This window comes from Vicugna pacos, chromosome 19 (genome assembly GCF_048564905.1).
Source record: "Vicugna pacos chromosome 19, VicPac4, whole genome shotgun sequence".
In the NCBI taxonomy this organism is placed as follows: domain Eukaryota; kingdom Metazoa; phylum Chordata; class Mammalia; order Artiodactyla; family Camelidae; genus Vicugna; species Vicugna pacos.
This window is the reverse complement of record NC_133005.1, coordinates 182,127-197,900: the sequence shown is the minus strand read 5'-3', so window position 1 is coordinate 197,900 and position 15,774 is coordinate 182,127. Positions and strand designations below refer to the sequence as shown.

Sequence of the window (15,774 nt, the reverse complement as noted above, 5' to 3'; positions counted from 1 at the left end):
TGCCAAGAAGGCACAAGGAGAAATATTCTAAATTATCAAGATGCCAGGTCTTTTTGGAGAGTGCTCACTGAATCCAATTAATGTCAAAGAAAAGGCTGGATCGATTTTTCCAAGAAGCCTAAGTGAACTTTTCTGCACTGTATGCCAAAGACTTGTGAGGACAGAGTGAAAGCAGCAACACGAGGAGACAGGAGCCTGGCTTCTAGTCTCTTCTCTGCGACTGGAGAGCTGTGTGGCCACAGGAAAATCACTTCAGCTTCTGGGGCTGCTTCTTCACCTCTAAAATGAGCACTGGAACAAAAATTTATTGATCTGTCTTGTAAAGCTGAACATCTACACACAAGCCTATGAAGTCTAGACAGTCCCCAGGGACAGCATCGTACTGAAAAGGCATCAAGGGGCTATTATACCAAATTAACTGCTTCATGAAATGTAAGCAGAGCAAATTCTAACAAAACTAGCTGATTTTCAAAACATACTCTACAAGCCACCCAGAAATGTTCTAAGATACTCTTTTCTAAAAGGAAACTTTAAAGCATATCAAATCTCATCCTAGAAAAGTCAAGCCATAAAATATTGGGGAAAAAACCCAAACCATAAAACACACTCAGTTCTAGAAGGGTGTCAAGCATGGCTATATAAAGAGTCTGCGCAAGACATTCTATGAAGTTGTTCACTTCCAAATATCTGTCCTTCAAGGGGGAGATCATTCTGATCACAGAAAAGGATCAACAGTGGGGCTGAGAGCCCAGAATTACACTAGAAGAGGCTGCCAGCCAGAGGTGTGATGGTGGCCTTGATGTGGCCACCGTATGTGTCACAGGGGAACGGACAGACTCCCCGTGGGAGAACAGCCAAGCTACCATGCTGTCTTCCGAAGCAGCAGCTCAGCACGTTGTCAGCCCTGGGTGGGGCGGCGGCCAAACGGGGACAATGGGGGAAGCAGTGCTTGTTCTTGGTACTGAGTTTGAGCTCCATGGATGCTGGAACCTACAGGAAGTGAGTATGAGGACAGGAACATGATGCAAGTCCCAAAGCTCCAACAGATTAGAGAAGGAAAAAAAAAATGTAAGGCACCTACAAGATAAAAACATATTTCTCTTTTTGTGCTCTAACCCTGGGAGTATCTCCACAAGAAAGGTAATGTGTCAAGGTGAGGGTTTTGCTCCAGATTTCTTTGCAGCCGTCTACTATTCCGTAGTTCAGAGCCACTGCACTATGCTCTCTCTCTCTCTCAATTAAAAATCGCATCATCCATACATCCATGCTTTAATGCTTTAAATTTTATGTGAAATTTATTTCGTACCTCTTAGTAGCATAAAATGAAATAGATGCTAGGATAAGTAAAATTTCCAAAACAGCATTGAAAGGGGTGTTCTTCCATTGCAAAAATTTCCACTCTTTCAAATCCCTATTTTGATCACCTTCAACATCAGAGTGACACAGAATTGGGAGATCATTGTGGTAAGGAGAACAGAATAGCCGCTTAAAACTTAGAGCTTAGTCCGTGATTTAGGCACCGGCCAGAGTCAGTTAGTAAAGATCCCTCTTCCTTTAGCTTTACCTCAGAGCTCACTGATCTAGGTGTCATGTCCTGACTTGATGAAGGCAAGTCTTCCTGATCTGATGAAAGCAAAGACGGATCCAGGTTTTTCACATCAGAGTCCTCTCCCTTCTGATCTTTTCCTGAACAAAGAAAAGGGAAGAACTGATCAAACGCGAAGGCCTTCAGAGAAGGAAAGGCTGAGCCTCAGCAAGAACAGCCGAGCTGACCGCGGGGACGGCCACCCGCTCTTCCTGTTCTAGCCTCCTCTCGTCTTTGCCTCCTAGGCTGATCACATCTCTCCCTGCTGTGAAACAAGTAACGGAGCAAGCATCATCCTTCTTCTAGGGTTATCCTCAGAAGCTGATTTTTGAGCAGTCCCTTTGTTCCTACTTCAGTATTATTCAAGAACGTACTCTTCAGGTGAATTCTAAATATATATCACCTACAGAACCTATGCACTGGGATCTACAGAACTCAATTCTGGGTTTCAGGGTCTACTTCTTGGATAAAGAACAGTGTAAGTCTCATTTTAACATCTTGTATTGTTAATAAACAAACTAGCAACATGTTAATGTACATAGAAAGTTGTTTTTATTGAAGAATGTAACACAAATCATCCCTAGGAAACTCACTGCTGGTTTTATTACAGGATTTTTGCTAATTACTCTATTAATTTCACTGCACAGAGTCTTTCATATAGAAGCTATGGGAGATATTTTTCTCTGATCTTAGAATTAAACACTGAGAATACTGTTTCTTATGTCATGGCAGCCTTAAATACTATGATTTAGAAATCTATATAACATATCATATTAAAAAATCAACAATAAAAAGTATAGCAAAAATATAAACAAGTACTTTGGAAACTAAAAACCGCATTTCAAAAGGAAATCAAATAGAAATTATGAACTATTACAACAAGTAAATCAATTTTATAAGTACACATTAAGAAACATCAATGAAAGGACAATATATCAAAACTAATGTGAAGTACGGAAAGTAGTGCTTAAAGGGGAAATGTGTAGTTTTAAAAACATTTATAAAAAAGACAGAAAAAAATGACAAAACTGAGTTTTGTATTCAATCATAAAGGCCAAGAATGACTGAGGAAACCCCCCAAAAATAGAAAAGAAGAAATCATAAACAAAAATGGCAACTAGAAAATAGGCTAAAATCATAGAATAAACAACAAATCAAAGACTGACTCTTTGAAATCAAATACTTAAAAATACACAAATCTTTCACTACTCAATAACATCAAAATGAAAAACAGGCACAACCACAAATCCAACTATCATTTTAAGAACTAATAAGCAAATCCTATGGGCACCTTTGGACAAATTTGATGAAACAGAAACTTTTACAGAGAGTTATAAATTATCAAAGTTTACTCAAGTATAAGCCTGAATAGTATAATAATCACTCAAAAAGTTAAACCAATAATTAAAAGTCTCACACTCAGAAGGAAAAAGGTGCCTGGACCAAAACAGATTTTCAGGTGAGATTTTATCAGACTTTCAATGAACAAAAATCTCTTTCTTATGCAAACAGTTACAGACAATTTTTAAAAAGTAAAGATACTTAATTCATATTAAAAGGCTGGTAAATCCTGACATGAAAACAAAACACATAAAATACAAGTAAGAAAAATTGTAAGCCAAACTCAAAAATGAACACAGATGCAAAAGTCCTAAATAAAATATTACCAAATGGTGCAGTGAAAAAAATGCACAGACTAAGATTTATCTCAAAAATTCAAAGTATACTCAGTTTCATAAACAATCATAAAAATCTATGAATGTAAATTGGCATATTAACAAACATTAACAAAAGATAGGACAGAAATTATATTATCATCTGAACATATAAATCATTTGAAAAATTCAAGTCTTTCAAGGTAGAAGTAGAAGAAAATTTCTTTAACTTAGAGAAAAGGTTACCTAATCAAAATACTGGGCCAACATTATCCTTAATGGTAAAACTTTGGACATATTCTCATTGTTTTAAAGAAAACATAGGAATGCCTACTACCACTATCCTTATTTAATACTATATAAGATACAGGTCCCAAGCAATGAAAAGAAAGAAGAAAGGGGGAAAAAAAAAGCCATAAGGATTGGAAAAAAGCAAATAAACTGTTATTTGTAAATACTGTTACTGCCCACATAAAAAATCAAAGACTCTATGGTCAGATATTAGAAATAATAAGAAAGCTTGACAGAAGAGCTGACACCAAGATCAGTAAAGTAGAAACATTCCATATGCCAACAATAACCATTCAGATATCGCAACAAAGAAAATATGTCATTCACAATAGAAATAAAAATATGAGGTAACTAGACATCAATTGAACCAAAACTATATAGTGGAAATTGCAAAATTTTATTGAAAGATACAAAAAATAGAATAAATAAGGCACGTATATGTATATTGGCAAAAACTCCTATCATAATAGTGGTAAACATCTTTTAAATTTATCTTAGATTCAATGCAAATCCGATCAAATTTCAAGCAGGAAATGTGGGCATATGTGTGTCTATGCACTTGTCTACGTGTGTAGACAAACTAAAGAACAGCAAAGACAATTCTGGGAAAGGAAAGCAGATTGGGGGCATTTGCCCTATCAGATATCGATACTCATTATAAGTTAAAGTCATCGAAACAGTGTGAATTGGTGTCAGGACAGCAAAGTAGAGCAATAAAAGAGAACTGGGCTTCAAAACCAATCTCAAGCACACATGAGCACACCTGCCAATTGACTATGATGGCAGCGCAGGTCAGAGTGGGGAGAGCACCAAAGTAAGTGGGCTCGGGACGGCCGGCTTTCCTCCCAGGAGGAAATGGTCATACCCCTTCATCACAGCACAGTAAGATCAAAGATCAAAATACGCAAAGTAAGTATAACTCAATAAAAAAAGTTAAAAAAAATAAAATAAAAATAAAAAACCAAAATATGCAAAGTAAAAGAGCATATTTTTATTATCTCAGGGTAGGGACAGATTTTGGAATTATGAAAGCACAATTTATAGAAGATGATATTGATTAAGTCTGAATGTCCAATTAAAAGATACTATCAACAAAAAAATGCGCAACTACCAGGGAGAAATGATACAACTGATAACAGAACATATCAAGGATATACAAAGAATTCTTAAAATTCATTAGGAAGACAAAAAAGCCAATAGGCAAAAAAAAAGTGAGTAAAATATATTAAACTAGCTGATCTTCTTAGTTGCCAAGTAACAGCAACCAACTGTTGCTGATTTGAGAATAAAGAAACTTTACCACATGTGCTCTGGGAAACTCCTTTAACCACCAAAAAAGCTGAGCAGTAAGACATGGCCCTTGAATGCTGTGGGGCCACATCTAACACTCCTGACACGGAATGCTATCCCCCCAGAGCCCTCGACCTTGGTCACCACGGCCACTACTTCCTCATACCAAGACTTAGAGGACAGGGAGCTCTGCAAACCAAGAAGGCTCTTCAAATGCTAGGGAGGCAAATTACAAGGAAAAAAAGAGGGTCTACAGGGATCATAAACAAGCAACTCACAGCAGAAGAAAAGTTACAGGCCAGTAAATGCATGAGAAAACGCCCATCGTCACCTGACACGAGGATGACATTAGAACGGCCCACCGCTGACTCTCCCTTCTGCCCACGAGGGAGCCGCTGCGCAGGGCTCAGCACAAGCAGAAAACAGGACCAAACACACGAGACAGTAGCTTCCAGACTGCGACCTCTGGGAGAGGGGACACAAGTTAGACAAGCCCTATGACCGCCCCAGATTAAGGCTTCCAGGTGTCTCCAGGCTACAGCTCAGGGAGAGGAACCTCAGAGCCTCAGGAACTCACTGAGCTGAGAGGAAAGAAGTCGAACTTCAGAAGGCCAGGGCAGGTAGAATCTGTGAGGCAGAGTGTCAGAGAGGAGGGAGCTGTGCAGAATAAGAGACGTCCGAACATCAGCGAAGAAATCTTCCCAGGTCCTTCAGAGAATATGGATCTGCTTGTATGTAGAGGGCAGTCCCTGACACTCAGGCAGAATCACCAGGCCAGACAACTCCTGGAGACCAGCAAGGGCTAGGAACAGTGTGTTCAAGCAGCCAGAATAAGGGGACCTTGTAATACACAGGGCACTGGGACGAGTGCACAGAAAAGACACCTCTCAGCAGTAAAACGAAGCTATCCTCAGAACAGAGGCAACTCTGGACACCTACAAAACGTTTAACAGCAAGTTTCAAACAGGATCAACTTACCTAAACTTCAAGTAACATAACTGCAGGCAGAAAATACTTCGTATTTTTTTTACAGGAATACAAAAAACCCAGAACCCCAAATTGTATAATTCATAATGGCCAGCATTTAGTCAACACTTAGCAGGCATGCAAAGAAGCAGGAAAATATGGCCCATAACCAGGTAAGTCAATCAACAGAAATACAGTTAGAAATAACAGATGGTGATATTTGTAAAGAAAAACCTTTTATAAGCTATTATAAATTTTATAAAGGTGCTCAAGGAAGTAAAGAAAACATCATATAATGAAAAGAGAAATACAAAGTATAAAAATGAGACCCAAATGGAACTTCAAGGAATGAAATGAACAATATGTGAACTGAATGTAATTAATAACAGATAAGACAGTAGAGAAAAAAAGGTAAGTGTATGCCAACATATAGCAATAGAAATTATCCAAAATAAAGCATGGGGGCGGGTAAGGGGGCAGACTGAACAGAGATTCAGCAAACTCTAAAAGGGAAAAAATGGGAGACAGATACCACGTTAACACTAGTAAGAGAAAGTTTGAATGGCTAGATTAGTATCAAAGTGACTTCAGAACAAAGAATGTTACCAGGGATAAAGAGGGACATTACATAATGATAAAGAGGCAAATTTATTAGAAACATAATAATTCAAAACATTTATACAATAGTGAAACTTCAAATTACATGAAGTAAAAACCAATAGAATTGAAAGGAGAATGACAGACAGCCAAAAATTCTCTTTAGCAATTGATGTAACATATAGAAAAAAATATCAGTAAGGACATGCAAGATTTGAAACACACCATAATTCACATTTTCCTAATTTAACCGTTTAGAACACTTCACCCTGAAACAACAGACTACCCATTCAAGTGTCCATGGAATATTCTCAAAGATCATACTCTGGGTTATAAGATAATTTTTAACAAATTTACAATCTATTAAGTCATACACAGTTTATCATAAAAATTATAAAATATGTCACAAATATCCTCAAATCAAATGGAATTAAATTAGAAATCAGTAATAATAAGATATATAGGAAATTTCCAAATATTTGGAAACTAAACAACAAACTTCTATTTAACCAATGAGTCAAAGACGAAGTTGCAGGGAATCTAGAAAATATCTTAAACTTCACGAAGGTGAATTAAACAGCATATTAAAATTTTATAGAGGGAGCCAAAGTAATGTTTTTTGAAAATGTACAATACTGGATATGTCTATGAAAACAAAAAACAGAAAACAAAAACCAGAAAGACCTAAAATCCATGATTTAAACTTCTACCTTAAGAAATCAGAAAAAGAAAAAAAATTAAATTCAAAGAAGCAGAATAACAGATAGAGTGGTAAGAATAGAAATCAATTAAATAAGGAGAAAAACAAAATGGAACCAACATCTGGTTCATTGAGAAGATCAATAAAATTGGTAAATATCTTGACAGGTAAATTGAAAAATAAAAGAGAGAAGAAACAAACCAATAATCTCAGGAATGAAAGAGAGGACTTCATAATATTTCAACAGAAATTTAAAGGATATTAAAGGAATATTATGAATAACTATGTCAGTAAGTTTGACAACTTAGATGAAACGAACAAATAATTTGAAGGCACAATCTACCATAGCTCAGCCAAGAAGAAACAAATGATCTGAATAGACCTATAGCTAGTAAAGAAATTGAATTTATAATTTAAAAATCCTCCCACAAAGAAAAACACCTGGCCCAAATAGCTTCACTGGCAAATTCAAAATATTTAAGGAAAAGCACCAATTTTACACCAACTTTCAAAACAATTGAAGAGACGGATACACTTCTCACTTCATTCTATGAGGTAAACACTACTGTATGAGTCTGTTAGGGCAGTCATAACAAAATACCACAGACTGAGTGGCTTAAACCATAGAAATTTATTTTCTCACAGTTCTGAGGCTGCAAGTCCAAAATCAAGGTGCCAGCAAGTCTGGTTTCTTCTGAGGCATCTCCTTGGTTTACAGGTGGCCTCCTTGTTGTGTCTGCTTTGATCCCAGTTCTGTTATGTGGTGGGACCAGGGTCAACTTCCCTGCTCTCTCTATGCCTCACTTTCCTCATCTACAGAAGAGCAGTACTGACAGTACCTATGCCACAAGGATGTCACAATGACTAAGCCAGATACATGTGAAGCACTCAGCACAGCACCTGACACAGGGTCAGCATTTAATGAGTTGGTTACCACTGTCTGAGTTTCCAGAATTTATTTTCTTCATTTACACTTTTCAAGAAATATTTACTCCATTAAACCATGTGATTATTTTTAACTTATTAAAAATAAATAGCCAGAGCCTAGAAGCAATGATACTGCATCAGCAGCAAACACGCCCAGCGCTCAGCTCTTGGTTTCTCAATACTATTATCCAATAAGAGGAAACAAAGTTCTTTGGAGAAACGGCTGAATCTAGGACTGAGGCAGGGGCAATGCAAGATAAGCCTGGAGCATCTTGTAATGCAATGAAGTAATAAAGTGCTCAAAAAACAAAAGAATGGAGTATGTCAAAGGGACACAAGAGTCAACCTGAAAGAGCTCCCATGGGCCAGGACTAGAAAAATTTGAAAAACAAAGTAACTAACATAACAACTAGTTTAAAATATAAAGTATAAAATATATATACATGAGTCCATATTGATACAAACAAATGATTGAATAAGTAAATAAATAGGGGAGTAGAAATAAATCCTCTTTATAGAGGAGTGCAGGAGTGAGACTCTGGTTTAGCTTGTTAACGGCCTGTGACACTCAGGGTGAAATCATAATTGTCAATACAAACCTGTATAACTTTGAAAAGAATTATATAAGGGGACCTCTTGAGGGACTGCTAGATTATTTCATTTAAAATCTAACTAGACAATAAGATGTGCTATATTATGACAAGAAGTATCATTTTATTCTTTAAATTAATAGAGAGGAAGCTGTCTGGCATAGGCAAAAAAAAAAAAAAACCAGGCCAGTAAATCTAGCAGGTTTCTGTTTTAGTCAAAAAAAAAAAATCCTTCACAGCTGTGCATTCCTTTAGAGAAGGCAGGTTATTTAAAAAGTACAAGGTCTTCAACTTGAGGGCTCTTCATTTACTCAAGTCAAATTTTGAAAGCTTGAAATCTGACAAAATTCTCAAAAGCACTGTAGACAAGAGACAATTTTTTTTTCTGAAGGCTAAAATCATGCACGCTTAAAAAAAATCACTCTGTTTTAAGTGTCAATTCATTTAGCTACTTTATATCAGAGGAAAACTCATAGAAATAAATATAGAAAGAACCTGTCTCAAATAATTTGTTCAACTCATTAAATAATCAAGGAATAGCGAGAGGATAAAAGCTGGCTGAAAAGACCATTTCGAGGAACATGTTATCTTTGTCCATTAGGAAAGGCATTTTGAAATAAGTTTGCTAAATTAGAAACAAAACTGATTAGTGTTCTACAGGGCACTGAAACTATAACTTTTTCTGTCAGACAGACATCTTAAAAAAGTGATATTATTAAATTAATAACTTTCCTTCTGATGTAACTTACACATGTGTGACCCACAACCTCAGCTCTTCAGTTACTACTTGCAACGAATCGTGCTAAACCTCACAGACTGCTTTGATTCAGTAGAGCTTCATCAGGTTTGAAAGTCTTTGAAAGGGCAGTAGGATCGAAATTTGGGGAATTTAGGACAGTCTCTGAAAATCCAGGACAGAAGTCAATGGTGAATACAGTCAGAGATGAATTGGCTGCAATGAGAGGAGACTTTTTGGGAGACTCCTTAGAATTCCACTTTTTGGATAAGTCTTAATTTATTAACTGTCCTATAATTGAAGGCCATTTTTTTGGATGCTGTCTTTTTCCTTTTCACTGAAGCTAAAACAAAGTCATGGAGTGTTTAGGATACAACTCAGGAATGAAGTTGAGTCAAAATTACATTTTGAAAGATTCCAGCAAAATTTATAATTTCATCAGATTCTTGAATAGAAATTTAGAAGATTATTAACTTAATAGAACTGTCAGTGCACAGTTAGTTCAAAAAGGAAAAAGTATGAAGCAGATTTTTTTTTAAATCATGTTACACAAAAGTAAATAAATAATCCTGGACAGGAATCACAGGAATTAAAGAAAGCACAAGGCATCATTTCCCAGCAACTAAGTCAACCACATTTCTTTTCGCTGTGATGACACCAAACATGGTGAGGTTACAGTACAACTGGTATATTGCTGGTAATGTGCTTAATTTCTTCTAAAAATAATATAGCAGTAAGTAGTAAAAGTAATACAAAATTCAGATCCATTAGCTCAGGGATCCCAATCTGGAGAATTTATTCTAAAGAAAGAAGTCAATCAAAGAATAAAATCTATAAATATTAACATGCTGTCAATATAGTATCTATAATTAAAGAAAAAAAAACTGGAGACAACATACGTGCTATGAATAAGTACTATCATAATGAGAAAGAAGGCTTCCTTCAGGCTTTCAGAATGTAAACAGGGCCAGAAGTACTTCTGGAGTCGGACCTGCAAGGCTAGAGAAGCAGCCGGGCAGGAAATGCTCTGTGTAGAACTCTGGCTTAAACCTCTAGTGGGAGGGAGCAACACTGATCACACAGCGGCAGGGGAGGAGAGGAGCAGGAGCTGAGCTGAACACAGAAGGGACGAGAAAAGGTATAAAAGGAAGGGTGAAAGCCGAGGGCAAAGCTGCTCGTGTCTGAGGCCAGACCATGGCAGCACGGGCCGCTGGGGGCAGTGTCATCTAATTAAACCACTGCGTTAACACCGCGCCCAGATCCTTCTCTGTGCTTTTGTGCTTTTATGTACTTTCCAAAGGACATAAGTATTTCCTCAATAAACATAGATCACACCTACTATCAGAAAAAAAAAACCATTATTTCATCAGAGTGAAATAAAACACAAGAATATAACTCTTGCCGCTAGGCGTGGTGGCTTCTCAGAGACATGGAACTTTGGGCCCCACCATGGACACAGTGACTCCCAGTGTGCAGGTAACAGACCTACAGGTGGCTCAACACACATTTTCAGTCTGACAAGGGCCACTCCGGCCCCGCCTGCCCCCACACCTTCCCAGCGCGCAGTGCACACGAGCCTACCAGACTCTGCTGTGGCGTCCTCGGGTGAAGACATGTTGTCCCCACGCCCGGAGGACATGGGCAGGTTTCTGCAGGTGCTGGGCCTTATGTTCTGAGAGTCAGGCAGCAGGTCTAATTAGTATCCTGGGGCCAGCACACAACTGTTGTTCACCTGGTTAAACACACAACATAAAAGAATTTCTGTTAGACAGCTTGAGTTTTCAGTTTTGACATATTATTACTCATTTATTTAGTCACTGTCACTCAGCGAGTTAATTCTTTTAAGGCCACCTTATTCTGAATTAGGGGCTGGGGATTCGATATTGAAGGATAAAAATTAACTTCAGAGCCTGTCTTCAAGGAGTTCATGTTCAATCCATAAAAAGCCCTCACATAGGATAAACATCTTTTTCTCTTCTAATCTGTGCCATAATAGGTCTGTAAGATGATGCTACATTGCTCCCATTGATTAAAATCTAGAGGGTTTTTTTTGGGGGGGAGGTGTCTGGCAACATTTCCATTAGTTACTTGCAAATGAAATGAGTTTACTATAATCTGAATCTAAAAGTTAATGTTTTAAAACATGTATTTCAAAATTTTAGATACAGGATGTTAAGAAATATTATTTAAAAAATGGAAGTAAGGCAAAAACACAGGTGGCATAGCCTTTCAATGTTATATGAGGATGATGTTTAAGGGCCTCCCAAGGATTAATTATGTAAAAAAATTGTACTTTGTAAAACTCATTGTTTACCATTGATTAAAAGGCCTAGATTCAGTGAAATTATTGTGTTAACTTATAGATTTTCATCCAGTAGGGCTATGAATAATTTCTGTCTGATAGGAAAGATAATACCAAAGATTATAATTCATTGCCCTGTCAGATATTAACCAGGCTTTTAAAACCTAATACAGCATTCTTATTTTGACATTCATTCAAAATGTGTATAGAAACCCAGATCCTCAAAATGCTCTCTGAACTACCTTTGTTCCCTTCCTGGCTGCTTCATTAATAAGTAAATTGAATAAAGTCCTTATCATGGTTTCATTTCAAATTTTAATGAGTCACATTTAATTTTTTGAAAATTCTACTTTGATAAAGGGGAAAAACAATCTCTCTCTCTCTCTTTTTTTTTAAAGGACAGCAGTGGCCTTGTGACTGGTACTGAGGTAATGGACTTAAGTGATGGGCCTCCCCTGGAAATAACACTGAAAAGTTAAAGACTTCACTGTTAAGTAAAACCCACCAAGGATGACACCCAAGCTTCTGTCTCCCAAATATATGATTGAGAATATTTTAAATGGCGCAATCTGAATTAGAGATAGCTAAAATGAACTTCCGTCAGGATGCTCCCTGATAAACGGAGACTCTATTTAAATACCAGTGTTGAAATGTGCTACCCACCGCATTCTCCCAAATAAACATGTGAATGGCACCCAAGCAGCTTATTTTCTTTATATAAATGTGCGCGCGCACACACACACACACACGTTAGTAAGATCTCTCTAGCACACAGGTGAGCAGACTGAAATCCGTATTAATCCATACCAACAGTCACTAATTTCAAATCTTCCGTGAAAGTCAGCAGAGCTCCCAGAGCAAACAGCTTTGATCAGAAACACATGTCCATTTCTGGTGTGTCCATTAGTGCAGTGAGTTTGAGATAACCCTACAGAAGTACAAGAACCAAAGTGGATGAATTTCTCCTCTATTACATTTGAACCAATTAACATTTAATTTAATTTTTGAGTCACAGCTACTGTGGTAAATCTGTAGTACTGTAAGACTGTACAATTCACCATTGACAAGTGTGTACTGACACCCAGGCAGTCTGTGAGGTCTACAGAAGTAAATTACATAATAGAAAAAGAATCTTCACTTTTTTACAAAGCAATAAAAAACTTTTCAGGAAATAGCTGAAAGCTTCTACTGTATTACCCACTTCCCCCTATGTTTTGGCTAAGCAAGCCCAAATCAGTGCTTACTTTCTGGTTTTTCTTGGACACATCTCCCCAGGTTAGACCACAAGCATTTGAGGACAGGAACTGTAACTTTGTCATTTTTGAATCTTCAGTAACATTCTAGACACTCAAGAAGTGGTTGATGGGCTAATTAGTTAATTCTGTGAAAAATGTGTCTGCATCACCAGTCTGCATGGCCATCTCAAGAACTCAGAAGTCAGAGCCCTAAATTAAAGATGTCTCTACAGCTCCTGGAGGAGGTGCTGTGTGTACAAAACCAGGGAACTAAGCTTGAGAAGGGGGACGTCTAAAACAAGTACCACTTGTTTTTGGATACAGCTCTGAGGATAGAGGAAAAAAGGTCCAACGTGGCACAAAGTGGTCTCATGTGATCAAAAGAGGACAAAAACACAAGTATTTTGTTTGACCAGGCAACAAAAGCAGAACATTCTTCTTCAGGAGTTAAGAGTGACATAGAAGGGCCAATGAATACCATATACACTCTCAATTCTCAGTTGGAATGCTATTTTCAATTTATCCTAAACTCTCTCAAAACTAAAGCAGATGCTAGCAAAGGCCATTTCTTCACACTGACTTTATGTGAGATGCAAGATGCACTGTGCCCCAGTAATTCTGACCTCCAGGGCTGAGGCTACTTCCAATTCAATTCTTTTGAAAGTTCTATCTCCCCCTACTCTCAGAGACCTATACTGGCCCGGAGAGAAGGGAATGAAACCCCCAAATGCTCAGTATTGAATAATCTCGCTGCAATTCCTGAAGGCACCTCAGGGATAAGAGCTCCTTCCTGTGAGATTTATGTTTCCTGTGTGACCACACTGCCAGCATAAGCTTCTTGGACTATTATTAATTATTTAACATGTTTTATAACTTCTAGCAATTGTTTTTAGTTTAGTCTTTTTTTTTAAGAAGCGATGTTGTTGCTTTTTCTGATTATAAAGATAAGCAATATTTATACAGAAAGTAAAGTTACCATTAGGAAACTTCATTCTTGTTCAGTAGTTTAACATTCATTGCCTGTAATGTGCGTGTGGGGCATGGGGGATGAAGCTGGGAGGAATGACGTGCTGAAGGGCCACCTCAAGAGCCACTGGCAATCCCGGACAGTGCAATCAGGCAAGAGTAAGAAATAAAGGTATGAGGTATGCAGACTGGGAAGGAAGCAATGAAATTGTCTTTATTCATGAGATTAAGATATTTACACACAATTATACCTCAAGAAAGCTATTTTTAAAAATCCATAAAAAGATAAATAATCTACTTCCATAAAAGAAAAATAAAAGATAATTATTTGATAACTTAAAAAATCAAGTCATTAATGAAAGTTTAAACATTAAAAAATAGTTGTTACCCATCAACCATAGAAATGAGAGAGAACTGTCACGCTTCATGGGTCCTTACCATCCTATCTGTGTGAAAGCACTGTGTTCTGTGTTCTTCCTGAGCCACTGAAGTTATAAATGTTCCACCTTTCTACTACCACTACTTCATCTGTTCACATTCTCCCTGTCCTCCACTGTCAGTGGGGCACTGCCATGCTGCACCACCAGGTTCTCATGGGGAAGAGTAGAGGAAAATATTCTTGCGTTTCTGACAAAGGGAGGGGAAAAGTAACCTGAAATGCACCTAGAGCACTCGCCACAATGGAGGCCTGCCCTCCAAGGAAAGGTATGTGACTAGAGCCTTATCGGACCTGGAGGAAGGAGACTTGGTCCACTCTAGCCCCCTCTAGCCATCCTGTCTCATGTATCGGGGCAAAGAGAATAAGAAACACTTCTAAATGTCATATCCCAAGGACTCAAGCCCAATAAAAAAACCCTGAAATTTAATCATTAGGTTATACAGTACTTCTCATCCTCAAAACCCTACCATATCAATTGGGCTTCAGTATGTTAGCAGTGAACTCTAAGTGAAAAAGTTGCAAGTCACAAGCTCTGTTTGAGAAGGAGTTTATAGGGAAACCCAAAGACAATAAAAGAGGGGGAAAAAACAAGGAAACTACAATAAACTTCAGCCTCTGGCACCTACAGCTATAGGAAACATAAAGAGAACTAGATTAATTAACATACATACTCACCCTGAAAGCCTAAGTGTCTTAGTTCCTATTACCCAACGCGCCATGTCTGGATTTCAGCAAAAATTACAAAGCACTCTGAAAGAAAAAACAACATCTGAAGAGACAAAGCAAGCATGAGAACCAGACTCAACAGGGCATACATATTGGAATTGCCATACAGAGATTTCAAATGACTGAGAGCTCTAATGGAAAATGTTAGCCGATGTGCAAGAACAGATGGGAGATGTATACAAAGAGATGGAAACTAAGAAAGAACCAAAACAAAATGCTAGGAACCCAAACACTGTAACATAAATGAAGAACGCCTCTGACGGGCTCATCAGTAGACTGGACATAGTGAGGGAAGAAGCAGTGAGCCTGACGCTACAACAGAAGACTACAGAGTGGGCTGTTTTCAGTGTTAAAAGGAAAACCCACCAACTTAGAATTCTGTATCCAGTAAGGTTATCCTTCCAAAGTGAAAAAGGAACAAATACTTTCTCAGACAAACAAAAACTGAGAAGATTTGTCACTAGTAGATCTGCCTTTCAGGAGATGGGTAAAAGAAGGTGATTTCTTTTTTAGCACAAAGTGCTAGAGGTCAGAAACTGAAACTTACACAAATGAAGGGCAACACAAAAGAAATAAATGAAGGTGAAACAAAGTCTTTTATTTTTCTTATTCTTAATTGATCTAATAAGTAACATTTCAAAGTAATAAAAACAACAACGTATTGGGTGACTCCAGCACATGGATAAATGAAAATGACAGCAGTATTGTCAAGAACAGCAGGAGAAAGTTGGGACTACTCTGTTACAAGGTAACTGCAGTACCTGTGAAA

At 37.6% G+C, this 15,774-nt stretch overlaps 1 protein-coding gene across 28 annotated transcripts in view; it reads right to left on the bottom strand.

Moving 5' to 3' along the window:
• Nucleotides 1-15,774, bottom strand: part of LOC102536329 (tyrosine-protein phosphatase non-receptor type 20-like) — an 88,512-nt gene that overhangs the window by 48,232 nt on the left and 24,506 nt on the right. For 18 of the 28 annotated variants that reach the window (XR_012061579.1, XM_072943682.1, XM_072943657.1 and 15 more), the window contains 4 exons: nt 14,955-15,029; nt 12,447-12,567; nt 10,919-11,069; nt 1,565-1,686 (listed from right to left, as the gene is read on the bottom strand). Coding sequence is in view for 25 of the 28 variants with exons in the window: in XM_072943682.1 (XP_072799783.1) it covers nt 1,565-1,686; nt 10,919-10,976 (180 nt within the window). In the remaining 3 variants the exon portion in view is untranslated. Of the gene's footprint in view, nt 1-1,564; nt 1,687-7,727; nt 7,869-10,918; nt 11,070-12,446; nt 12,568-14,954; nt 15,030-15,774 lie in introns of those variants that run through there. The other 10 variants (XM_072943658.1, XM_072943661.1, XM_072943669.1 and 7 more) reach the window with 4 other exon arrangements.